This window comes from Fistularia commersonii, chromosome 5 (genome assembly GCF_037954325.1).
Source record: "Fistularia commersonii isolate RoL2024-O1a breed Wild chromosome 5, RoL_Fcom_v1.0, whole genome shotgun sequence".
Taxonomy (NCBI): Eukaryota; Metazoa; Chordata; class Actinopteri; order Syngnathiformes; family Fistulariidae; genus Fistularia; species Fistularia commersonii.
Genome location: NC_141288.1, coordinates 12,166,745 through 12,194,059, shown reverse-complemented (window position 1 = coordinate 12,194,059; position 27,315 = coordinate 12,166,745). Strand labels below are relative to the sequence as shown.

General features: G+C 38.5%; 1 protein-coding gene across 1 annotated transcript in view; it reads right to left on the bottom strand.

Annotated features, from left to right (window-relative positions):
- Positions 1 to 12,577: 12,577 nt before the first annotated feature.
- The window catches only part of LOC147234096 (cAMP-regulated D2 protein), a 20,900-nt gene continuing 6,162 nt past the window's right edge, over positions 12,578 to 27,315 (bottom strand). The window contains exons 4-9 of the mRNA XM_086146143.1: positions 26,243 to 26,376; positions 24,966 to 25,093; positions 24,623 to 24,741; positions 23,668 to 23,808; positions 22,040 to 22,212; positions 12,578 to 13,583 (exon numbers count right to left, since the gene is read on the bottom strand). Coding sequence (XP_086002269.1) covers positions 13,131 to 13,583; positions 22,040 to 22,212; positions 23,668 to 23,808; positions 24,623 to 24,741; positions 24,966 to 25,093; positions 26,243 to 26,376 — 1,148 coding nt within the window. The 3' untranslated portion in view covers positions 12,578 to 13,130. The remainder of the gene's footprint in view (positions 13,584 to 22,039; positions 22,213 to 23,667; positions 23,809 to 24,622; positions 24,742 to 24,965; positions 25,094 to 26,242; positions 26,377 to 27,315) is intronic.

Here is a 27,315-nt window from a genome sequence, read left to right as displayed (position 1 = left end):
AAGCTGTAAAGCAAAACCATATTACATCATTACTTTTACTATTCAATCATTGAAAATGAACCGATTGAATTTGCAAAATGGTTATAATTTTCTTTAAAAAAAACATTTCGATTTGTTTCTTGATCTAGATAGCTCCTCTTTAGCAGCACTTTACAGGCCTGTTTTCATTTGCTGTTAGAGAACAAATCTGAATGGAAAAATAACTTTAATTCAGTTTAATTCATGTTTGTGTTTAAAATGTATGCAAATTAGTGTATATGGAGTCAAAAAAAAAACATTTTGTGCATTGTCAAAGTTCCCATGCACCCAAGCTGGAAACTGCCACTCCAGATTTCCTCGTACAATACCAGAGTTCCTCTCTTGGCACCCTGTCATAAGCTTTTTGTAGGTCTAACTAAACCCAGTGCAGCTCCAGCTTTCTCTGTACTTCTCTATTAGCATTCTCAAAGCAAATACTGCATCTGTAGTACTCTTTCTAGGCATGATGCTATACTGCTGTTCACAAAAGTTGACTTCTGCTCTTGTCTAGTTTCCGTTAGTCTTTCCCATAACTTCATTGTATGGCTCATCAACTTTATCCTCTATAGTTGCTGCAATTCTGCACATCCCCCTTATTCTCAAAAATGGGCATCACCACACGTCATCTCTATTCTTCAAGCATCTTCTCTCTCTCTCTCTAAGATCCTGTAGAATAATTTTGTAAGAAACTCTCCAAGACACTTCCACACCTCCACAGGTATATCATCAGGACCAACTGCCTTTCCACTCTTCAACCTCTTCAATGCTTTTCTCACTTCACAAATCTCTGCTACTTTGTGGTCTACATTAGTCACCTCATCTACCCTTGCCTCTCTTTCATTTTACTCATTCATCAGCTCTTCAAAGTACTCTTTCCATCTTCCCATCTCTCTTCTAGCATCTGTCAATACATTTCCCCCTCTATCCATAATCAGCCGGACCTGTTGTACATCCCTTCTATCTTTATCTCTCTGTTTCCCCAACCTTTACAGATCATTCTCTCCCTCTTTACTGAGCATACAAGTCATTGTACGCCCTTTGTTATGCCTTTGCAACCTCTATCTTTACCTTACATTGTATCGCCCTGTACTCATGTCTGTTCTCCTCAGTCCTCTCAATATCCCACCTCTTCTTTGCTAACCGCTTTCTCTGTATATACTCCTGCACTTCTTCATTCCACCACCAAGTCTACTTATCTACTTTCCTTCCAGATGACACACCAAGTACTTTCCTACCTGTCTAGCCAATAACACTAGCTTTGGTTGTCCAGTCATCTGGGAACTCTCCCTGACAACCCAGAGCCTGTCTCGACTCCTCCCTGAAAACCATACAAAGGTCCTCCCTTTTTAGCTTCCACCACTTTGTCCTCTGCTCTGCCTTTGTCCTCTTGATCTTCCTTGTCACCAGAGTAATCCTACAAACCATCATCCTATGCTGTCTGGCTACGCGTTCGCCTACAACTACTTTGCAGTCACTGATCTCTTTCACATAACCTCATCTATACCTGCGTGCTCCTACCTCCACTCTTATAAGTTACCCTACATTTCTGTCTTTTGTGGAAAAAAGTGCTCACTAGAACCATTTACATCCTTTTTGCAAAATCTTCCACCATCTGTCCCCCTGCGTTCCTATCCTGTATACCAAATCTTGCCATCACTTCTTCATCCCCTCAATTGCCTACACCAAAATGCCCATTGAAGTCTACACCAATTACCACTCTCTCAGCAATGAGGTTATCCTGCAACACTTTATCTAACTCATTCCAGAACTTCTCCTTCGCCCAAAACTCACATCCCATCTGTATATACTCACATCCCATCTGTGGGGCATAGCCACTAACAACATTGAGCATTGCACCTTCAATTTCCGGTTTCAGACTCATACATCTGACATAATTTTCACCCCCAGAACATTCCTAACAAACTCCTGCTTCAAGATAACACCTGCTCCATTTCTCTTCTTGTCAGTACCATGATAGTACAACTTAGATCCTGCTCCTAAGCTTCTAGTCTCACTATCTTTCCACCTGGTCTCCTGGACACACAGTATATCCACTTTCCTTCTCTGCATCATGTTGACCAAGTCTCTACCTTTTCCTGTTATAGTCCCAATATTCCCTACTCTATGTTGCAGACTCTTGCCTTTCCTCTTCTCTCTCTGCTTCTGTATACGCCTTCCTCATCTCTTTCTTTGACCCAAAAACTGCATCCGATTGTTTATTAAAATAGGTAGAACATTAATATTCCTCGTTATGATGGACACTACTCCTCCATCACTGAAGTGCTCCCATATATGAATATGCAAATTGATTTAATAATTTTACTTGCTGAGCAACACAAACTAATGTATTCACTGCTTGTGAATTGAAGACTGAAGGTTCCTTCATCTTGGATCTGCCAAATACTGGTCTAGACTGAAGTAGTTGTTACAAGGTGTCACAAACTGAGATTCGATTATCATGGTCAATGTCTATATGCACGTGTCATTCTGCCCAATCATCCGCCTGCATTTGAATTTAACAAGGAGGAAAAAAAAGTGTCTGTTTAACTAGTTTGTCATTTTTGAAACCAACATCTTTGCTTGTTAAGTAAATGAATATTTTTAAAAGCCAGATTTACGTAAAGCAATGTGACATCACCGTATATATTCTAGTTGTTTGTGCAAACAACATTTTACTAATTATCTTGCATTTGGTTTGCGTTTAAAGCAATACATTTTTGTGACATTTAGAAAGGGAATTTGCTCACAAAACAAATACCGGGATGACACTCTTTTCTAATCTAAAATTCTTTATTATGCACATTATTATAAAACCAATGATCCCATGAAGTTGCATCATGTTTTCTTCTAATGCCATGTTGATGCTGTAGGTTTAGTATTTTCTTCAGGACAGAAAAAAAAGAAAAAAAAAATTGTCAAACTGTTGCAAAGCAGCTGCAGTATTTCTTGCCACTCACACATATACTGCTACATACATAATCCCTCTCTAAGAATGACAACAATTTATGTGATCTACAAGCAAATTGTGCTGTAGTCTACCTTGTGAATTTACTCTGATTGCTGCTGGGACCAATGCAATTCAGGTTGGGGAGAGAAAAAAAATCTCCAGCTACAGCTTTTCCATTACCAAGGTAAATCTCTGGAGAATGAGACAGAAGCCCGCAAGTCAGCGGAAACCCAGATCATCTGGAAGCAGCAATTTATATGCATATATATATATATATATATATATATATATACAGTATATGCATGTGTGTGTGTATAGTATTGACCACTGAAAATGCAGCCCTCTTCTCATGTATCTCAGTTAAAAACAGCTTTCCTCGGCCCTCTGTTTAATGAATAAACATATACTTTGTTGCCTTGCAGTTAACAGTGATAGTAGGTAGTATTACATAAGTTACTTCAGATTGGGTTAAGAATTCTTCACACAAATTACTCACTGTAAGACCACCTTTAGAGAATAGTTTCACATGAAACCTGTGCTATGTTGGGAGACTTTGGCTTGGATATCAGAAAATATGGAATTTCTGTCTTTAGATAACAGTAATTCATGATTGCGAAATTTATCTCATTTTAACGCCAGGCTTTTGGCCATAAGATCTTTTAATGAAACAGATAAACAGATAGGCGCTGCAGTGTGTGGCTATATCTTTGTAATGGTAATCTGAGAGATTAAATTGGTTTTGTAAAAAACAAAAGAGAATAAAAATTGACATATGGCAAATTTAGTGTTTGAATCAGACATTTATGGAAATCACAGAAGACCTGTTCGTATTTAATGGACTTCATATCTTTTTATGTGCACTATTCATTTTTGTGCAAAATTTAGTCACTTCAGACATTTGTCACATTTGTGTGTCCATGGCAACACTTTCTGGCATTGGAAGTGTCAAGAAATTCAGGGCAGTTGAATGGAGCACCTATTGTTGTTCAGAGATTTTTTTCTCAATTGCCACAAATAAGGAGCAACTTTAGACCTCAAAAACAAAGGCAAAATGAAAAGAACAGCTGCAAGTGCTTTAGTTTAATATTTGTTTTTGTCAAAAATGACCAGTGTCGTCAATGCGGATTTTTCATGGCACCCAGTCATGTAGAGGACTGAGAAAATTAAGGATGAATCCATGTGTGCTATGAATAGTGTATTTAAATCCTCATCATCCATTCACAGTGTCCTCTTTCCAGGGACTCATCACTCTTCATCCCAGTGCGCCACTGTAACCTACTGACACTTATTTGCTACAAAGCCCATAGCAACGCATAAAGTGTTGTTCAGGCACACTGAGGATAGGATCCCAGACTCAGTCTGGGTCTCTCTGAACAAGCTTTTTATTTCATGTTCTTTTAAAGCAGATTAAATGCATGTGCAGTTGGTAAATACTGTATGATTATGGTCCATCCTATTTACTGTCATAACCATTCCTGCTAACCAGCTTGCATTGAGCAAGAAAATGAAAGAGGATCATAACTGATTTTATTAATTGAATCTTCATTTCCTCTCCCTGCTGTGACATGCCAAAACAGCTTTTGTGAAACAGACTTACTGGCTTCAAACCTTTGTCTCAAAATAATCCACATAATTGAAATCCTCCAGTGAAATCCGTTCTCCATCCCTTTATTTTACTTGGATGCTACATGTCGCCGGATGTAAAGGTTTCCTGGTTCCTTCATACACAGCTGAGGGTGAGACAGTGCAGACACAGGGAAAACTAACAGACTGTGAGAGTTCAATTATTCATTTCAGAAAAGCGATGGCAGAGATGAAAAGAGGTTTAAGGGTACGAGCAGTATTGTCCATTTCCTGCCGCCGCTTAAAGAACAATCGTTTGCAGTTGTCTCATTGATTCTATAAAACCATCTATTTTTCAAGCATCCATGCAGGTTTTCTTATGCTATATTTTAAAATATACCTCAGTGCAAGTGGACAGAAACACAACTTTATCATCTCAGAATAGGTATCATCTCTTGCTTATAAATATGCCTATATGACATAAGCATTTGATGACATGGTGAAAATGTGTAAGGGGCCTGTACCAGCTTGTCTTCCTGCCATCTGTAAAATATCTGCAGAGTCCACAGCATCTGCACAGAGAAAAATGAAGCAGTTTGGTCCAGAGTGCAGAAACCAGCATGTTTTAAGCAGGAGTTTGTTCGAAACAAGATAATAATAACTATAATAATACATTTTATTTAAGGAGCCTAACTCAACACTTAAGGACACCGTACAGACATACACATATTCACAAAATACAGATTTAAAAGAAGTAATAAAAAAGACAACAATAAAAGTGACAAAGTGGTTAAAACACATATATATATATATATGTATGTATGTATGTATACATACATACATACATACATACATACATACATATATACATACATACATACATACATACATACATACATACATATATGTATATGTATATATGTATATGTATACATATATATACGTATGTATACGTGTATATATATGTATACATACATATATATATATATATATACATACATAAGTTCATCCTGCAAAATACAACAAGTGCATCCTGCCAAAATACAACTAAATACTGCTCTTCAGAGCGATGACAATGAGTGCCATATCTGCCCACAGGCTTCTGCTTTTAAGCCTTAAATTGAGCAACAGCCATTCAGACTTGATCAGCTCCCCTCACATGTGCCTTTGAGCCTTGGTTGCGTTGAAACAAATCTCAAGCATGTGCGCTTGTTTACGTTGGTTGTCATTTGTGTCGCTGGGCCAAAAAAGCAAAGCCAGAGGAGAAGAAGAGCCAAGGAGGAAGACTTTGATAATTAGGGTTTCTTATAGAGACTTAAAGTCTTATCTATCTGCTCTCTTATTACATTTTGGGAATTAATTTTCCTCTTTTGTACAAAATAACAGACCAGACAAGTTTATTGCAGATTTGTCTGCTTTTATTAGATCTGTGTCTCGTGAATTCCGACAATCTTTTTGATACTGTGCTTTTTAATAGCACATCTGTGGTGTAAATATGAGGCTCAATGCAGAGGGATGTTTTTCTATCTCCAAAGTAAACAAGACTTCTCTTTTTATTAAGTGAGTTCCAAACAATCACTCTGAATCATGATGCTGCATATTTGATATGCACCCTATAAGTAACTGTACCTTGGTGTAATTATATATTGCATATTAGTATGTATCTTCTCAGACATTCTGCTGACAGATGCTGGGGGTCATATCCAACAGGATTATGTGTGCTGTTTTATGATTTTGTTGTGATTTTACTCCGGCCACGTTGTGATTGCACATCCCACCAGGAGAATTTCAGGAGTGGAGCAATTTGCCTCACCCAGACAGGCAGGAAATTGTAATTTTCTCTTGATATTTGTTCCATATTGTTTTTGTATTTTGTCCAGCCTATTGTGCTTGTTATTTGAGTGATTTCCTTCCTTGTTGTGCTTCATCTCGCAATTGATAATTCAGTAAAGTCCACAAGATGGGGACAAGATGGGGAAGGAAGACTCAGTTTGAGGAGAACTCATTTAGCCGTTTGAGGGATACGATTCCAGTCTGTAGCTTCCTCAATGATTGTGTCCTTTAGCAAGGTGCTGCAGTCCTGTCTGCTCCCAAAGCCACTGCAAAGTCTTCAATCTTGTCTGAGTTGGTGCAGGAGTTGTAGGCTCTTTTGCTGACAGTATGTGAGAGCAAGAATTTATATAAGAGTGTTTGTTTAGTAAATTCATTTTAATTTAATCAATAGATTTGGTCAGTAGGTCTAATGCAGCCTCAGGGCGGCACTGCCAGTGTCTCCCTGAGCCGGTCCCAAGCCCGGATAAATGCAGAGGGTTGCGTAAGAAAGGACATCCAGTGTAAAACTTTTGCCAAAACGAAACATGCGAATCAAACCTAACAATCTCATTCTGGATGGGTCGAGGGCCGGGTTAACAACGATGACCTACAGGGTACCAGTGGAAATTGGGCTTCTGTTACTCGAAGGAGATGAGGAAGGTGTGTTCAGAAGCAGAGAGAGAAGAGGAAAGGCAAGAGTCTGCAACTGAGAGTAGGGAATATTGGGACTATGACAGGAAAAGGTAAAGAGCTGGTCGACATTATGCAGAGAGGGAAAGTGGATGTACTGTGTGTCCAGGAAACCAGGTTAAAAGGTAGTAAGGCTAGAAGCTCAGGAGCAGACTCTAAGTTGTACTATCATGGTACTGACAAGAAGAGAAATGGAGTAGGAGTTATGTTAAAGGAGGAGTTTGTAGGAATGTTCTTGAGGTGAAAAGAATGTCAGATAGACTTATGAGTCTGAAACTGGAAAATGAAGGTGTGATGCTCAATGTTGTTAGTGGCTTTGCTCCACAGTTGGGATGTTAGTTTTGGGTGAAGGAGATGTTCTGGAATGAGTTAGATGAGGTGATGCAGAATATCCTCATTGCTGAGAGTGTTAAGTGGTGCATACTTAAATGGGCTAGTTGGTGCATGTAATAGAGGGGATGAAGAAGTGATGGCCAGATTTGGTATACAGGATAGGAATGCAGGGGGACAGATGGTGGTAGATTTTGCAAAAAGGATGGAAATGGAGGTAGTGAACACCTTTTTCCAGAAAGACAGGAACATAGGGTAACTTATAAGAGCGGAGTTAGGAGCACGTAGGTAGACTACATCTTGTATCGATGAGGTAACGTGAAAGAGATCAGTGACTGCAAAGTAGTTGTAGGTGAGAGTGTAGCCAGACAGCATAGGATGGTGGTTTGTAGGATGACTCTGGTGACAAGAAAGATCAAGAGAGAGTTAGAGATGGAAAGGATGTATAGCAGGTCTGGGTGATTAAGGATAGAAAGGAAAAATGTACTGACAGATGCTAGAAGAGTGATTGCTGGAATTGGAGCTGCCAGGCAGGAGGTCTGGAGGAAGACCAAAGAGAAGATTTATGGATGTAGTGAGAGAGGATATGAAGGTAGTTGGTGTGAGAGAGGAGGATACAGAGAATAGTGGTAGATGGTGAAGGCTGATTTGTTGTGGCAACCCCTGAAGGGAAGTGCCAAAAGAGAAGAAGAAGATTCTGTTAGTAGGTCTAGTGGATCAATACATATAAGGCTTTTTCTCTTCTCCTCTCCTTCACTTTCTGAGTATTTTCCACAAGAAGAAGCGACATGTGTGGTGCAAATGGGTGCTTTTGAAGGAGGTTCAGATCAGGCCATCAGGCTGGGTCTTTCAATAAAGGATTATAAGGAGCTTGTGAATGCACCACAGGAATCTTTTCACAAGATTTTTATCACCTCCCAATGTTTATCTGTTTTCCGACATGGTCACAGTCATGAGTCAAAGTAGATCTTTTCATCCTGGCAGCGACATGTACCCGTTTCATTGATTTGGCCATAGTAGAAATCTGTTCCTCTGTGATACCAGTTTAATGGGGTCCTGCCAGAGTTGCATGCAGCTATTAAAAATGGTCTGTGGTTTTAATGGGTCCAGTGAGCACCTCCAAAGGAAAAGTAAGTCAGGCTTCAACTCTGTGACACTTTAATGACCAAGTTATTTTGTGTATTTTACCAATAAAAGTAATTTCATACATTTGAAATAAATGAAGGTTATGTATTGCTTTAAACCTTTTGGTGTTTTTTTTGTAGGAGTTTACCTACCATCATGCAAATGTTTCACCAGTTGTTACTTTCACTGTTAGAGCTTTGAATAAATCAAATGATTGGCAGGCATTATGTTGCAATAAGTGGTTGGTGCTGTGGAGTACGACTTATAATAAATTACAAATTCTACCTTTAGCGGGAATTAATCATTATTAACCTTGGTACAAAAAATAATAAATAAATAAAAGTTAACAAATCATTTTGAAAATGGCATATAAAAGATTAATTTCACTTCTCAGTTTTTAAGTGTACTTTGCATATTTTAACATCATTTCATATCTGAATGATAATTTTTTTCACCACCACTCGGGAAGTTGCACATTTCAAAAAGTCTACCATTGAAAAGGCATCGAAGGGGCTAAAGACACAAGTGACAAAGTGTTTCAGTTGCTATTTCATCCCAATCTTTCTGTAAACAAGCCTCAGTGCATCCTGTGGTGCTGAGTCTTTGTTGTTGCAGTTTGGGTTTCAAAATGCACCACGCGCACTCCACTGCCATCAGACCTTTCTGCAGCTTTGCTTTTGTGAGGTGTATTTACATTGACTTGAAAAATGAGGGCATCCCAGCAAAATTGAATTGTCCATCCTATCTGTTTTTGAGGAATATCATTTACTCAATATTATTTTGATGATTTGTTCCACTATGTGCCCATCTTTAATTTGAAGATGTTGGGCCTTTATTGCTTTTTAAAAAAAAACATTAGATAAGATGTTCAAGGAGTTTTGTACGATCCCCTTGTCAGATGTGAACTGTGAATTGTTTCTGTGTCTCCCGGTTAAGTTCCAATTCAAAATATCTCAGTTGTAAATCCACGCTTTCACATCAGCAATGAGTCTATTTGCAGCCCAGGCAGTAGATTCACGGTAATTTGGTCAGGAGTATGAATATTCAGACCAATGAAGACCTCTCTGGTGGAGGCCGATGTTCCTGCATGTTCAATGTACCATCTACAAATTAATGATGACTTTGAATGGGTTGTGGGTCACGGCTGAATAACGTCCGATATATTCAAGAGGTTAGTTCACAAATGCAGGATATTAAATGCGTATTTTGTTGCCTTTGATCAAACTTCACTGTGCATTTCTGACATTTTCTTCCAGCCTTTATATCCGGCTAAGACGATGGCTTTATCGAGATACAAATACAGAAGTAAGTTGGAGACTCTCAGGAATAACTGTCATCTGACTTTTGTTTGTGTCCACAATACTAATAATCAGATACTCATGAAAAGTATCCATGAAAAGCCAGTGTACCTAATTTCTCTTAAGCGATGGTTTCAAGCACCGCAGATTGATGCTCACTCATTACCATAACCTTCCTAAATTATCCAGGCAACTAAGAGAATAATGAGTCTTGTTTTTCTTGCTCTCTCTCTCTGTCCCCTTATCACTTGTCACCATAATGAGCACTGAATTGGAGTTGGGAGCACAATGTAGGAGACTCTGGGAGCTCAAAGATAAGATGAACTGCAATTGATTGGCTGTGCGGTCATTTCAGACAGCTCAGTTACAGCAGGTGCCAAACTTATTGATATTGGATGACAGCAAAGTAAATGTCTGCTGAGATAATGAGGTGTCCGCGACACGCCCTCCATGTCAGCGCTCGACTAATCAATGCTCATGTGTAAACAGCCGATAAAATTGAGCTTGCATGTGTTTGTGTATTCATGTGCAAATGCAGTCCATTTGAAACCATGCCAAAAAGTTATCCACAGCTGGGAGAGGCCTTTGGATGGGCAGGAAAAAAAAAAAAAAAAACGTCTGACAGAGATGTGGACTGGATGTGGGCTTGTTTAGCTAACAAATCTACTGGGAGATAAATATCATCATCGGCTGTGCTTTCAAATGATGATGCAATATTCACCCTTTTGTGGGAGCCAAACATTTCAGTTTGAATCAACATCTATGAAGATGGACTCTTAAAAATCCCAGAACTGGTTGGCTGTTTCTAACACGCACGTGAAATACTATGTCCCTGCGGCAAGTGAAAGGAAATGAAGACTTTGTCACTGATGCTTGATCATAGCTAAAAGAGAATATCTAAGAATAAGTAAAGAAAAAGATGGCAATTCCCCCTTTTTATTGCATGTACTAATCCATCTGGCTGGCTGTGAGCCCCACAAATATTATGTTTGTGTAATACATCATGGAAATACATCACTGCAAAGCCGTGGTTAATTTTTTTTTTTATCAATACTTTTCATACATACTACAAAAAATCATTCATGGAGGAATAATTTTACTTGAAAACCAAGAACAGCAAGTGGGTGAACCTTAAATCTCATCCTAACTTACTTGCGTGCTGCAAAAAGCTGTAGGTCAACCAAGATCCCAAAATTACAAATATGCATTTTCTATCATGAAAATACCTTTCTCATTCGCGTGACATTCATCAAAGTCATGCTGGATGTGGAGTTGGATTTACATCTGTTTAACTGGGCTTTACATTGTCATTTTCAGTCCTGAGGGTCAATATTTCTCAGTTATTCTCACTGATGAATCTGAACAGATGCTCTTTGTCAGCAGGCACCCCCCCATCAGTCACCACAGATGAGAAGCGTGGCTGTTTAAAGTGCATTTTGTAGATTATGGATTCCTGATTACGTAACATTAATGGATTATTCAAGTTGTTTATACAGAACTTGGTGTGTTAAGAACCAAACTCACCAGTAGCCAATGTTCATCATCACTGAGTTTTTTCCACCCTACTAACCAGACATTTAGCTAAAGACAATTTTTTCATTTGCAGGGAAATGTTTTTGCATATCATATATAAGCATGATATTATATATATATATATATTAGCATCGACTGGCAACCAGTCCAGGGTCTCAGCCAATGAGAGTTGGGATTGCCCCCTCACACACAAACACACACACACACAGACACACACACACACACAGACACACACACACACAGACACACACACACACACAGACACACACACACACACACACACACATACACAGTCACACGACACCGAGTGCAAGTTAAGCCATATAGATAATGACTGAATGGATGAATACTAGTATGACTTGGCTGATGTAAAACATATGTTGTCAACATCTATCCTACAACCTATTACCCAGTCAAATCACTAAAATACAGGCACAGGTGACAGCTTGTTTATTTGATTTGCAAAATTCCAACCCATTCAAAGAAACTTTTATCTTTCAAATTTAGTTTGAAACTTTGGGTTTGGTTTCTTTTAAATGAATGAATAAAAACATGCCCATTTGGCCTGAACCACCAGGTATCTATGGAAACTTCGTTAACAGGAAATCCAAAGAAGACAAGTCAGCTTCTCACTAAGAGGGAGTTGTTCTAAAACTAAGCATTAAGGAGTCCAGGGCCAGAAATCTGAAGTTATTACTGGCTGGGAGCAAATAAAACTTTGATTCATGTTTTCATTAATTTACTGACAGAAATCTCATAATCTAAACTTTGAGTCTAAGTGTGGCAATAGCTTGAATTATTGATTTGTGTTAACACCAATGTCAGAGTATCTGTACTTTCGACAAGTCTCTACAAATCTTCTAGGTGTCTTTCCAAATATGTCGGTTTGTGTGCATGTGTGTGTGTGTGTGTGTGTGTGTGTGTGTGTGTGTGTGTGTGTGTTTGTGTGTGTGTGTGTGTGTGGCTTGACCCAGGGGACCATTTTAGATCCTTTTCAGGAACTGTTCGCTCAGTTCCTGCTATTAGCCAAGCAGCTCATTAAGATCATTTTTGGGTCAGTTTCTTCTTTATGGACATTTCTATGCACTCTCCACCACAAGCTTACACCCTGATAGAGAAAAATCCAATTAAACTAAATTAACATCTCCGCTGGTCGACACTGCTGCACACACACGAACTCAACCCCTGATTCATGCCAATCATATTTTCTTTATTTCTCCTTTATTTAACAAGGAAAGTCCCATTGAGATCAAAAACCTCTTTATCAAGCTAGAAATATCATAGAATTCATATTTCAAGAAACTCTTTTGCTCAGATCAATTAGGGTAAATACACTGATAAACACCCTGGGCAGTGGATGCAGTGGCAGCTCTTGGTTGAACACATTTGTTCTCCTGCTACTCCTTGTGAGTTAGAAACCAGCTGCATGAGGATTCTCTAAATCTCAATCACACAACACCTGAAATCTCTGACCTAACTGTCAGTCGGATCAAATTGTGGTTTATGTCTAGGTGAGGTAATAATAGAGAAGACAAATGAGTTTAATAAATAAAACCACCAAATTTAGTTCTTCATATTGATCTTATGTTTTTTTTATAAATAGTATCGTACCAGTGTGTTGATGTTAGAGGAAGAATAAGGCAGAATATTACATTTTCAAAAAGGAGACTTTAATACTGATGAAAAACTCTGTGATTTATAACAGCAACTTCATGCTCCAAGATCTACAATTAATTTGAAACTCACATTTTCTGCAAAAATACAATAGCATGTATTTGTGGTAATTAAGTGCTAAGCAGCCCACTCTGACCTTACTAGTAGATACCCAGCTTGTCCCAGAAGTCACATATATGGTCCCTGGTCTCCACTTGTGCATGAGAACGCACAGTGAAGTTCATGACCAGCCACCCGCTTGTGTCAGAATAGCGCGGCCAAACAGGCAGACGCTGCTCTCGACAGAATTTCGTCTGCTGGGCCCGAGAGGAAGGTTCTCCGGTGTGAGCAAACGCGCCCCAGTAGCAAAGCATTCGATTGGAGAGCAGCTTCTCTGCAGGTGACAGTGTGAAGTTGGCCACTGAGGCCGAGCCAAAGAGGAAGGGCAGCTCGGCCCCGTGACACACGTGTTCGTAGCAGAAAGTCAGACCTGACCAGACACGATGGTCTGAGGCCACGTGGTCAAACACATACATCCACAGCTTGCTTCCTGTTGGCGTACCGGCGCGAGCTGACCTCCTGGACGGGCACAGGAAGATGAAGTCTGTGACAATCTAAAGACAGAGAGTTCACATTTAGTTTACAATCAAAACAATTAAGATTACATCGTTCTTTCAGAGCTCTTTCAGTGGAAAAGGCCGATATAAAATGCATACAATCACATAAGCCACCACTTCAATAGCCAACTCTTTGTTCTCGATTGATCAGTACTGGTACAACTGAAACCCAGTTTATGCCCCATCAAGTATAATTCCCACTTTGCGTTTGAAAATAGTCAGCTTATGGAAAAATCAAAGAGATGACTCACAAAGTACACAAAAAAACTAGCGGAATCATTCCAGTAAAACATGTACTGTTAAAATGAGGTACTTCCAGGGTGAAACTGTGTACAAGATCTCAGAATATGTTTTAGGCAGTGATGGAAAACAACCAGTGGTTTGTTAGAGATGCAATTTGGAAGGGAGGAAAACGGTTTGGAAGGAGCTGCTAGAAACTGAAACAAGCAATAAATGGAAAACGGGTTACACTCTGTGAAATTAATTAGATATGATTTAAAGATTTCTCGAGAATTTTATTTTTTTTGGCAGGTTTTGGGTTCGTGGAGGATGTCATGTAGCTCTGAGTCAAAACAGAAAAGGATGTGATGCCTCACTGACATTCTTCAGCAGGCAGAGGAACAACACTCGACAAATATGGTTTGGATGTAGTTTTTTTCATGGGGTGTGAAAGCCAGACCCACTTGTAGCACGACGACCGTGGGGTCTTTCTGACAATTCTTTTATTGGTCGACAGTACAAACAGAAAAGAGTAGACAGCTGGTGTAGTCTCAGCAGGGAAAGAAAATAGTCTCCGCTTACATAGCACTTTCACACCAATTTACATTCGCCAGTTCACACACACGATGCCATGCAAGGTGCAAACAAGATCATCAGGAGTAGTTTGTTCGGTGTTTTTCCCAAGGACGCGTTAACTTGCTGACAGGAGGAGCTGGGTATCAAACTACCGACCTTTCTATCGGAGGGACACTCATTCTACTAAGTGAGTTACAGCGGCACCTGATGAGTGAGTTCCACGGAGAGCCCAAAGTCCAAGCGAGTTAAAGGTCTAAACTACAGTGTCCTGATTGCTGTGATCAGGTTCTGTTTATCTGTGAATGGTCAAATGGAAACTCTAGCCTTGGAGCAAAGCCCAATGTTTTTCTGAAATTACATCAGAGGCTCCATGTCTAGGGATGTTTGGCCGATTCATCAAAGCCGCTCTGCTTTCAGAGCTCCATTCAAATGAGTTCCTTCACTACGGTCCACGCTTTCTATCATCCATGACTGACATGAACATAATCCCTTTTTTTAATTGGTAAAAATGCAGATGAAGAAATATATTTCTATAAAATTCATAGTTTATAGTATTCACACAGGGTTAATATCAAAGTAATTGCATCTCCATGATGATGGTCAATGGTCACATTATTGGCACTTGGGAGTGCATATGAACGATGGAAAGACAGTAACCTTCTACCTTTGTTATGCTTACCGACATGCTTGCATTTTCTGTGTTTACTTGTGCTACCAAGAATTATTACTGAAAAGAGAAATGGAAAGAACTCATGGTCACGGTGATACATTTCACATAATTTCTCTCTAAAAGAAAATATATCCAAACAGTGTAACAAACTGAGATGAGTTAATACAAACATGACCGTGTGGTCCACTCTCTCAACTTCCCACACCTACACACTAGTAAATTTGCATCCACCCACGCACAAACACAACACAGGATGGTGGCAATCTATTTGATGTTACAACCTAATAAGCATGTGAAGTCAGAAAGTCACTCCAAAATAGGTCACGATAAATTGCCTGGAAAAATAGTGTTTCATTAATATCATCGTCATTGAATAAAGGGGTTAGAATGATTTTTCTGTCATTTGTATTTTCTAGATTTTCAGAAATTGTTTTGTTGTATTGTAAGAAAATTGTTCCACCTGAAGCAGAATGGACTTGAGTAGTTCAAAAAGATTGTTGCAATATGGAGTTTTGAATGGCAACCGCTTTGTACAGCACAAAATCGAGGATGCACGCTGCTATATTTGGCCAGTCGCCGACCAGATAAACCAATATAATCCACTTATTGAGGCCTCCATGGTGCAAATCCCTCAAACTGTTGTGGTTGGTGCTCTCCAGTTTCACTTTCAGTTTTAGCCGTTTTAGTTGAAACAAAATGAATATCCCAATTAGTTGAGCTCTTGCACAGACTTAGGGCAAAGAAACTAAATAAAACTGAAAATTGAGTTAGACTGTCTCACTCTGCCTGTTACCTGGAAACCAATGTGTACTTTTAAATAGTGGGCAACGTGATCCCACTCGCCTGACATCTGAAAGCAAATAGACTGGAATGAGTTTGCACATCCACAAACAGGTCGATTAAAGTGTTCACTTTTTATCTGCAGGCATTCCTTTGCAACTACAGGAATCAAGTATTATGTAATGGGCACCATGAGGTTAACATAGTGTTCCAGAGATAGTTTGTATTCTTCTCCATCTGCTTTTTCTCTTCACTTTTTAGTCCAGCAATATGAAACTAGTTTTTCTTCTGTCCTGGTGTACAATTATCTTTTCATCGACTTTGGATGTTCATCATGCATTGTGAGGTTTCTGCAACAGATTCTCCTGTTTTACAATCACATGACATGTCAGGTATCCAGGAGGAAATATATTGGTTACAGCGGAACAAAACACAATAAGATGACACAATTGGAAAATTAAAGAAAGATCGATCCTGAATAGAAAAATTTCAGTGATGTAAATGAAATCTCTTCCCCTAAAAACTGAAAATTTTGCATGACAAATTGTTTACACACATGAATGTCTTGAGCTCTGCCAGGGCAAAGCAAAGGTTCTCAATCTCAATTTATTTGTCCACATACTTCTATAAACCTAAAGTGTTTTGTGTTCCGCTCAGAGATGTTCTCAAGTGGCACATCTGTTCCACTCAAAATAACTCTTTGTTCCAGGTACACTCATAATGTCATAATGTGAACAAATGTGAACAAACCAGGATGCTACAAAAAACAGACTGCTGCACTCTCAGTATCAGCCTCCCATGTTGACTGGTTGACATTTATGCTGACCCCCCATACAGTCCCCTGGAGAAGTGCCCTTTATGAAGAGGTGCAGAGATGTGCCTGTGTGTGTGTGTGTGTGTGTGTGTGTGTGTGTGTGTGTATGTGTGTGACAGGGCAGGTGATGCTTGTGACTCCATCATCTGCCTTCTGCACCATGAACTGCTCTGAATACTAAATATGCCTGGGACCATCACCTCCTGACCCCCCGCAGCTCTCCCAGGCAGCCTCCTTGCGCTTTGCATTGGAAATGCAAAGGCAAGAATGGTAAAGGTTTTCTTCACCTGCCTCTGCTTTCTCACACTGATAGATGTGAATAAAAAACCTTGAAATAAATTATGTAAGCTACTGTTCATTTAGCTGTATGCAAAGTCAGGTTGTGTTCAACTGTTTTCAGTTTTAAATCAGATAACTTCATCAACATTCAGCCCGAGACTTATTAAAACTCCACTCTTGATGTTTCACTTATTTGGAACGTCAACAAACTTGTTAGATATCACACTCTCAGACTGATGTTATGAGGCAGTCACTGTGGATTAAATATTAAGATATCAAATAATAAGACTCTAAAATAATAATGAAAATAAATAAATCACACACTGAAGACAGAAATGTAAGAGGTGATCTGCCATGAAAATGTGCATTCTGAGAATTTTCTCATCACATTTTGATAAAAATATTTTTGTAATAAAAAGCAAAAATGTTGTTCATTCTGGAATATTCAATCTTCAGTTCCATTTTGTAAAACCCTTTGACCTCTGCCCCCTCCATAAGTTGTAAACTATTTTACATATGCAGCTCGCTGATAATTATTTGTTAATATTGTTTCTCACAGTCTTGTTGTCAGTAATTTTAAACAACATTGAAATGGACTTTTTCATATTGACATACTAATTCTTTTGTCAGTAGCTATGGGGCTGTCTCTTGCAACAGTGAAGATGCTGTCATCCAGTTACTAACTTCTTCGTATGTGTGCATTTCATTTTTGTAAGCATTTTGGTATATTTTTCTTCTTGTATGATGAAAGATAGGCTGAAACAAGGCCATCATTTCTGGGCTTTTGTTATTTTTTTGCTGCATTGGAGACCAAGGTTGAAAACGTGGGTAGACCCATCATGACAGAGGTCTCCTATAGTCTGCTGCTCCCAGCAGAAAGTTTTGCTACTTTCTCTGTAGCACAACAGAGGAAATGGGCTTTTTTTCTGTGGGCCAAAACGGCCATCCCAACTGCTGGATGCAGTGAAGTCACTGCACTCGGTGTCTGCATTCACACGTAGGGTCTGGATGCTCCAGAAAAATATAGAAATAAAGAAAAATGATGAAAAAAGTTTTTTTTTTTTTGGTTGTTTTTTTTTTTCAGGACATAGACATATTTTGAGAGGAAACCCCAGCGTGTTTTTCTTCCGAACTCTCCAACCAATTTCACCTTTCTGTCAACTTTCAGCTGAGGGATGCAGAGACTCATATGTCTTTGCTAGTGTATTCATTTCCTTTGCCATATCAAGTAGCATTCTTTTCATGTTTCTGCGTTAAATTATTATTAATCCTTAGTGAGCCAAGGGCAAGGTTTTGTTACTCAATTCCTCTTGATGACCTTTCACTCCTCATTCCATGAGGCATTGAAATGAAATAAAATCAACAATATGGTGTATTTGGCTTCTACTTTTGCGGGAACTAATTCAAGATGTATAATGTTGATGCCTCCGAGTAATTCCAAACTACAGATCATATGTAGGACGCATGACCTGTTCGGCCACTGAGATTCGAGACTGAAATTCAATTGTGTACGTATATGTACTATATATGTATATTTATGTGTATATATATAGATACAGTATTATATTTCTGCCTCATCCCGTCATTGTCTTGTCATCTTTGACTCAAAGGCTGACATCGCTGACTTCGGCCAATCATGAGAGAGGAGACACTCCTTGGACGAAGCAGTCAGACTGCACATCAAGGTAATTCTGCGGTTGAATCCTGGCGGTCAACATACTTAGGTCATGCAAGACAACGATGTGTCTTGGACTTGCAGCTCCACCTACAGGTCAACAACTGCTGTGTTTGTTGCTCGGAGCCTTGAGTGACAGTGATGAAGCGCGAACATTTACGCCCCCATTAGCCATGTAGGCAATTTTAAATTCTCCTGAGTGTAAGATGGGATAAAAAATAAACTGTGTGACTGTTAGAATTCCTCATCAGCCCTCTCAAAGTGTAGAGAAGCTTGAGAAAGAACAGACGACAGCTGGGTCCTCATTACACACCAAGCTCTGACGGGGAGGGACATTGATCCATGCGTGACCTGACTGTCTGTCTCAGCTTCAGCATGACTGGCTGCTGATGCACCTATATTGTGCAGATGAGTTGGTGTTATGATTTTGAGAAAAATCTAACTCTTGCAAATATTCCAATTTGGAGAAATGACTGAGTGTGAGGCGGCTGGGAGACTTCCTGCGCTCATAAGATAGTACAGAATGACAAGACAAAGCTACATCGAGTGGGAGATTATTAATTACACAAGGTTTGCTGCAGCTAGAAGGACAGCAACATGCTCCAATAACTTCAGTTGTTTCCAAACTAAAGTTTTTCAAGAGTTTTCTAAATATTCCCTTATCACTGGGCTTAAATTAAATTGTGCCACAGCAGAGAATTGAAGGTTTTTGATAATCACAAAGGAAAAAAAACACATTCGCATGAGAACAGGTCTGCATATTTTCAGTTATGTTTTAACTTTGTGTTCTGCTCTTTTTGAATATCTTGTCTTTTTTTTTTCTTTTTTTTTTTTTTAATTTATCTAAGACAGCATGGTGGCACAGTGGTTAGTGGTTAGTGCTTCGGCCTCACAGCACAGGGAACAATTCTGTGTGGAGTTTGCATGTTCTTCCCGTGTCTGTGTGGGTTTCCTCCCACAGTCCAAAAACATGCAGGTTAATTGGAAACAATAGGGATGATTGCCCCGAATCATTGAGTGAGTTAATGGTTGTTTGTCTACAGGACTCTCTCAGAAAATTAGAATATTGTGATGAAGTTCTTTATCTTCTGTAATGCAATTACAAAAACAAAAATGTCATACATTCTGGATTCATTACAAATCTACTGAAATATTCCAAGCCTTTTACTATTTTAATATTGCTGATTATAGCTTACATCTTCAAAAAACTCAAAAATCCTATCTCAGAATATTAGAATATCATGAAAAAGTCATTTTTTGCTTTTTAACGCATTACGGAAGATATAGAACTTTATCACAATATTCTAATTTTCTGAGACAGTCCTGTATGTATGTATGTGGCCCTGTGATCGACTGGCGATTGAGTGCGAAAGAAAATGGATGGATGCAAATATTGTCTTTTTTTTAGTGGCTGATGATGAGAAACAAACATCTAGAAGTTACATGGCAGAATGAAGAAAGAAAGGTGTTACACAGTTATTTAAACAAAATGACAGCAATTGAAATGTTTTTTTTTTAAACAATAAAACAAAATAAGAACAAAACAGCCCCATTTAACAAGACCTGTATTGAGATTCCTGAAAACAAATCCTCATAAATATGAGTGGCTGCACCTTCAGTAGATTAATAATGGAGAGTTTTACAAAACCATTATTTGAAATACTTTTAATAATCTAACATACTTATTAACATTTTTTATGTACTCTTGGATTTTTCATTAAAAGACATAATTATGTTAAGAATATGCATTGTTACAGTTACAGACACCTAAAATACACACCATTGTAAAAGTAGTAATGTAATACTCGGTAACTAGTAGATAAGCTGTTAAGTTATTGATATACAGCATTTAAAAAAGATAGTTCAATGTTATATTCCTGCATTGTGCAAACAGAAACTTTAGATATCGTATTTTTACAATACCTACTAGAGAACATGGTGTGTTATATATATCGGTTTCGTACATTGGCAAAATGTATGAGAAATAGGAGTTTATAAAGAGCCAGGAAACGATACATCACAATTAAGAATATGTGGCAGCATGTAAATGAAAAATGGACTGCAATATCAAGAAAAATTGAACTGCAAGCCCAACAACAAAAAAGACTAGCGGTGGATTTCTCTGTGCTGATTGACTGACCTGTAGGTGACCCCAAGGTTCATCCATGCATGAAAAAGGAAAAAGTGATTTCCACCCAAAGGATTAAACTGAGACTCAAAGATATATTACATATCCAGAAATAAAAATATAAAGATAGATACGAGGCAATTAGCCACTACGGTTTTCTTGCAAAGCACAGCACATATAGAACTAAAGTGGACAAATATAGAGTTGTCTGAATAAGCAAATAGACGTGGACTAGTGATAATTGCACTGTAAAAATGTGAAATAAATTCCGTTGTTTTTTTTTAAATAAAATATTTGTATTTATATAATAAGAATAAGAATGCACAAACTGGAGTTTGTAATTTTTTTCTCTTCATTACTTATTATTAACAGGTAAAGTGCTCTGGAGATAGGTGCAGCATCCTGGTGCAACCAAAGGTCCCTCATTACAGGCTCTTGAAACACAAAGAAGTATAACAAGATGAGAATGACCCCATATTCATTGGTTCAAGTACTTATTATCCACTGAACACTACAACTAGGAATCTAGTTAATTGGTATTTATACCTCTGCTTCCTATACAGGTTCATACCGTTGAATTACTTTTAAGGGCTTCTAATCATGTATATTTTCCTGCAGAAAATGACCAAACACAAATGAATTTGCTTGTAGCATAAAATATGTTACTAACCGAAGTAGAGTTTGAAATAAAGGAATATTGATTTACTCATCAATACATTTAGAAATGGATAAATTATCTTTTGTGGTGCATTAAAAACTAGCATTTCACAACAGCAGGCAGATGTTTTGGTATTTTTGTTTTCAATGAGACACTAAGTTATTCCTTATATTTGTTCTTTGGTCAGGTACTGTCTGGTCCTGCGAATGGTACTTAAACATAGGGTTACACATGGTTATAAACTGTTGAGTGCCAATGTTCTTAAAAGAGAATCCTCGGTAGGAATTTAAATTGTTTTTGGTGCCATGTTAAAATCATTCAGTGGTTGCAGCCAATAGATAAATAGATATATAGAAGGTAACACACAGGAAACCATTGAGAATGAAGGCTGAGCGAGCAGTTTTCTGTGAAATGAATGGAGCTGCATTGTTCACGAAATCCAAAGGTTAAGGAGTCACAGGACAAACAAGCAACTATAGTGTCACGGTATCGCGAGGCAAAGATGTCCACCTCATTCTGCGTCAGAAAATTTGGTCAAACATATCATATCTTATCTGCTGGTGAGAAGCCAGACCTCACCTGCAGTGTCAACTCCGCACTTTTGGAGATTGGAAGCTGCAGTTGTGACATAAATCAAAAGTCTTGGGCTCTTACCTGAGCCAGCATGTCCCTGCGGTCCAAGTCCCTGTACAGGGGCAGGTACTTGTGCAGGATGCGCAGAGCGTGCTGTTTAAAGATGGCCGTAATGTACACGGTCGACTCCACAGCCGAGACAGGTTTATTGAAGACGGCGTAAGCGAAGAGCACCCCCTCTTCTGAGGTGGTACCTGCAAGATGGTAAACACAGCCTCGAATGAACGGACTTTCATGTTGTCTAATTTCTATAATAATTTACCTCTGTGGTTTTTTTTTTTCAAGGAGAAGGGTTTTAAACCTAATTAACTTGCTTCGGCTTTCACCTTGATTCACGACCAATTTTTTTTTTCCACCGCATATTAAAATGTATCGCCTTCAGCTTTCTTTTGAGTATGAGGTGTTTTTAATGAGAACCAAAGGGAGTTCAGCAGATAGAACAGTGAGATCCCCCAGACTTGCAAAAAAAAAAATAATGATTGTAAACCCAGAATAAGTGACAGGTGCTGTTTGTAGAGCAGTTTGCAAGGGATCATTTTTGTCCATGGTCATACATTTTACCAAAAGTAACTGCAGTCTGATCTATTAAATGCCCATATTGGCTCTTTTCTCACAATAATTGATCTGTTCACTGTGGCATTGCCAACTTTTCAGGAAATTCTCCACAGGATGGCTCAGATGTAATAACCAGTCAGTGTCATTGCAGTCTGTGCTAAAAAGATGCAGGAGCAGTCCACACAAACTTAAACCACATTCTGCCTGCTACAGACAAATAAGCCACATTTAATTTTTCTATGGATTAAAGTTAGAAAAAAAAAATCTAGACAATATTTTATGTCCGTTATATGATGCACTAACAGATGAAACTCCAACAGCATAAGCAATTTCTGAGCGCCGGTGTGTTCATGTTGTTCCCCCTTTCTCACCTCACTGATCTGCCTACAGGAAATTATAAATGCAAACTAGGCATAATATCTCTGAACTTGCCTGAAATTAAACTTTTCCATTATAAAACTGTCCGGTCTATTTTCAGACTTGCTGGTTGGTTGAGAATCATAGCCAATCATACTGCTTTTGACAGGTGAAATTGGTTGCTTGGGTTTCTGTCCTGGGACTTCGAAATTATTCTGTGCAATTTCGGTGTCTTGATGTTTTAAAGATTTTTTCTGTTTTTGCCTTCTGTAGTTCATCTTGAGAGGCTATTTTTTTTTGCATTTAAAAGATATCTCTGAATTCCTGTCTACTGGTAATGTGTGAGTCCTTATTCTGTTAAGATACTTAAGCTACCGCAGGAAGAGAAACCACTTGTCATAAATTGTCTCGATGAGGAAAGGCAAGCTGGGTTTATGTGCCAGTTAAACGTTTTTTTTTATCAGAAATAAACATATTTTACCAAACAACTATGAAAAACAGCAGTCATTTCTGGACAAAAACAAACCAACAAAGTGCTTTAAATATTTTTTTTATATCACACAATGTATTCTGAGGGAGTCTCATTATAAAATACAGAACTGAAGATGAACATAATGGGCCCACTTTAATGATTCTACTTGACAGTTTCATTCTCCCCTCTGCATATAAGAAAAGCTTAAATGTGTGTTTGTGTGTGTGTGTGTGTGTGTGTGTGTGTGTGTGTGTGTGTGTCTCACCCAGCAGCACGGGTTTGTCTCTCTGCCAGTGGCCCTTCTGGAAGGCAGTAACAGCTTGCTCTTTTATTAACTCCCCATCAATATATGGGCCCCATGTCTCAAACACCTCCAGGAACCTGAACGGATTTATGAGCTTGGAGCCTTTAGATCAAAGAACCATTTTGGGAGGGGGAGACAGACATTGTGTTAATACAATAAATAGATAAATAGATGGATAAATAAATACAGGACTGTATCAGAAAATTAGAATATTGTGATAAAGCTCTTTATCTTCTGTAATGCAATCACAAAAACGAAAATTACTATTTCATGATATTCTAATATTTTGAGATTGGATTTTTGAGTTTTCTTAAGATGTAAGCCATAATCAGCAATATTAAAATGATAATAGGCTTGCAATAGTTCAGTTGATTTGTAATGAATCTAGAATGTATGACATCTTTGTTTTTGTAATTGCATTACAGAAGATAAAGAACTTTATCACAATATTCTAATTTCTGAGACAGTCCTGTAAACAAATAGGAAAGCAGCATGTAGCACCATTTTGTATAGAAATGGAAGTAACAACCCTGCCTCTGATTGGATTTTTGTGCTGTTGTGTTTGAAACCTCCTGATACCTTGTTGTTTGACATTTCAGAACCCAAAAGTGACTGGACAAAATAAGAGAGGAAAAAGAGATGAAGTCACTGGTATTGATCAATAACGCTGCCAACCCTGTTGATGTATTACTGTCATTTTGTGCCGTGAAGCAAAATAATGTCTCTCATTGCAGTTTAGAGACCCTCTGCAGCACTGGCCCTGCAGTTCGGCAATAAGTAACAACTCAAGATAAAAATCTTCCTTCCTGCAGATAAACACATAACAGTACATTCTGCCTTCTGGAGCCGTGTGGCCAGAGTTCATTAGCGTCACTGTAATTCTGGTGCATATGGGCTGGTGTTTGTGGATCCCTACTTGTTTTCATCTGAGCAGCGAGGATGGCCTGCGGAGTGAGAGACAGCAGGCAGACGATGTCGCTGACAGAGCAGTTGGTCTGTTTAGCAAAGTCCTTTCCAAGCTTCAGGGCCTCGTGTCTGAGTGAGACAAAGAGAGAGAGAGAGGGAGAGATTTATAAAAAGAATGGTCCCTACAAGTCTTAAAGAAAGGTATCTTGGTTCGAGGGGGAAGGGTGGGAAAGCTCAAGAAAATAACCATGAGTCAGAATATAATCTAAGAAAAAATGATAATGTGTTTGTAGTTTATTAAAAGAGCCCGCTTTCCCCTATGTGGGAGACAACCCAAGCTGAGCCTTCTTCACCTGGTCTTCATGGGGATGGAGAAGGGCAGGCTCTGCAGGGTAGCCTGCTGGAAGAGCGGCTTGCTGCTCTGGATCATCAGGTGAAGACTCACAGACTGAGCACCCGCACTTTCTCCCAGTATAGTCACCTGATACACACACGCCACACACAATAACATGCATAAAATGAGAGATTTTCTTCGTACTTTTTGCATAAAAACTTGAATAACCTCTGAGTGCTCTTGAATCTTGGGAGACCGAATTGCAAAATATCTGTGGTGATAATATTCCTTAATAGGAATTGAGTTGGAATCCAAAAATCAAAAAACAAAGAGTTGCACGGCGTTGCACCAGTTAGCTCGGCCACCTCACAGCAAGAGGCTTATATCTCATAATTTTATTTGATAACCAAAATATGGATCAGCTGATTGGCCATTACTTACATTTGATCTCTAACATAGAGAATCAAGAATATACAGGACTGTCTCAGAAAATTTGAATATTGTGATAAAGTTTTTTATCTTCTGTAATGCAATTACAAAAACAAAAATGACTTTTTCATGATATTCTAATATTTTGAGATGGGATTTTTGAGTTTTCTTAAGATGGAAGTTACAATCAGCAATATTAAAATAGTAAAAGGCTTGCAATTCAGTTGATTTGTAATGAATCCAGAATGTATGACATTTTTGTTTTTGTAATTGCATTACAGAAGATAAAGAACTTTATCACAATATTCTAATTTTCTGAGACAGTCCTGTATATTTTGTTTGTTGCTAATTTGGACCACATAATCTACAATTTACTCATCTTCATAATCCTGCTAAAATCCAAGGTAGAAAGTGTATCCATCAACTTGGTATGGAAATAGCAGGTTGGAAAGCAGGTTGATTGGAAAATTTGGGAAAATTGCCCCGAATGAGTGAGTGGGTGAATGTTCTCTGTCTTGTGACTGACTGGCAACCAGTCAGTGACAGCTGAGATAGTCTCCAGCATCCCCCGTGACCCTGAGCGTATAATCAGCGAGAGATGCATGGATTTTGTTGTCTACAGTACTTTGCAGGCATCAAAATCATCTTGAATTCCTTAAAACCTTAACACAATGCAAATTGTGTCATCACTCTCAATTGGTTAGTTTGAGTGAATTAAAACGGTATCACTTTTTCAATAATTTGGAATAAAGCCAAATAATAACAGCAATTGTCAAGGTAATGCAAATCACCTGAAAGCACATATGCTTAGAGTGTGAGTGTGTGTGTGTGTGTGTGTGTGTGTGTGTGTGTGTGTATCTTGCTTACCTTACTGGAGTCACCTCCAAACACAGCGATATTCTGTTGAACCCACAGAAGAGCCGCCTGCTGGTCCAAAATGCCATAATTCCCGACAGCGGATGTGGTTGGGTCTTTGCCGGATACAAGGAATCCAAAGGCACCTTAAATTACATTTTAGGTGACATGATCAATGGCATATAATTGATTCCAGTAATTTAATACAGTAATATATTAATACAGTTTTGTATTAATGCTCATGTTTTTTCCTCGCTTGCAGTACAGTAATTACCAGCAGGATCAGTCATTTAAGATAATGAGATACACATTATCCAGTTTCATGCACACGCATGCGCGCGCACAGACACACACACACACATATAACCCACAGGATATTCTTTTAAAGAGTGATTAATTTTTTTTTTAATAAATGCCAGTTTCCTGAACTTAACTTAAGCCAGTTATAGAATCTACAAATAAAAAAGGTGGATAAAATATCACACAATTCATTTTGTTGTAATTACAGCCAGAAAAGGCTGAAAAGAAATCATTGGTTTTAGTTTGACCTTCATTTCAATGTAGACAATGCAAACAATTTTTCTTGTCAGTTTGATTGGAATTATGGACTTGATTACTTATTAAGAGTTATAAATAACTCAACACCATTTATGTTCACAGCAATCTGTAATCATGATTCGGCACAAGAGACAGAAAGTCTGTGTCCTTTCAGATTAATGCCGGGCTGAGCAGGACGGCTTTGTCATCTGATGAATGATAAAATTATGGAAATGAATAAAAAACAGTGGTCCTTAAAAAGACGACTGGGAAAGGTTTCACAATTTTATTGGCGAACCAGCTTTTATTAAGATGTTGAAAACTCTTACTGTCACTGTTTGCAGCACAAATGAGCAAACGCGTAAAGTCGGCACTAAGTCCCCCCTCCCAATAATTCGAAGGGTCCATTTGCTATTTATTTCACCAGCAACCATGCATGATTTTCAGGGAACCAAATTGGCTCAGGCTGAGAACGGACATCTTTCATGACGTTATCAAGTACAACACGGAGCTTCATCCACCGATGCCTGTTAAAATGTAAGCGTCAA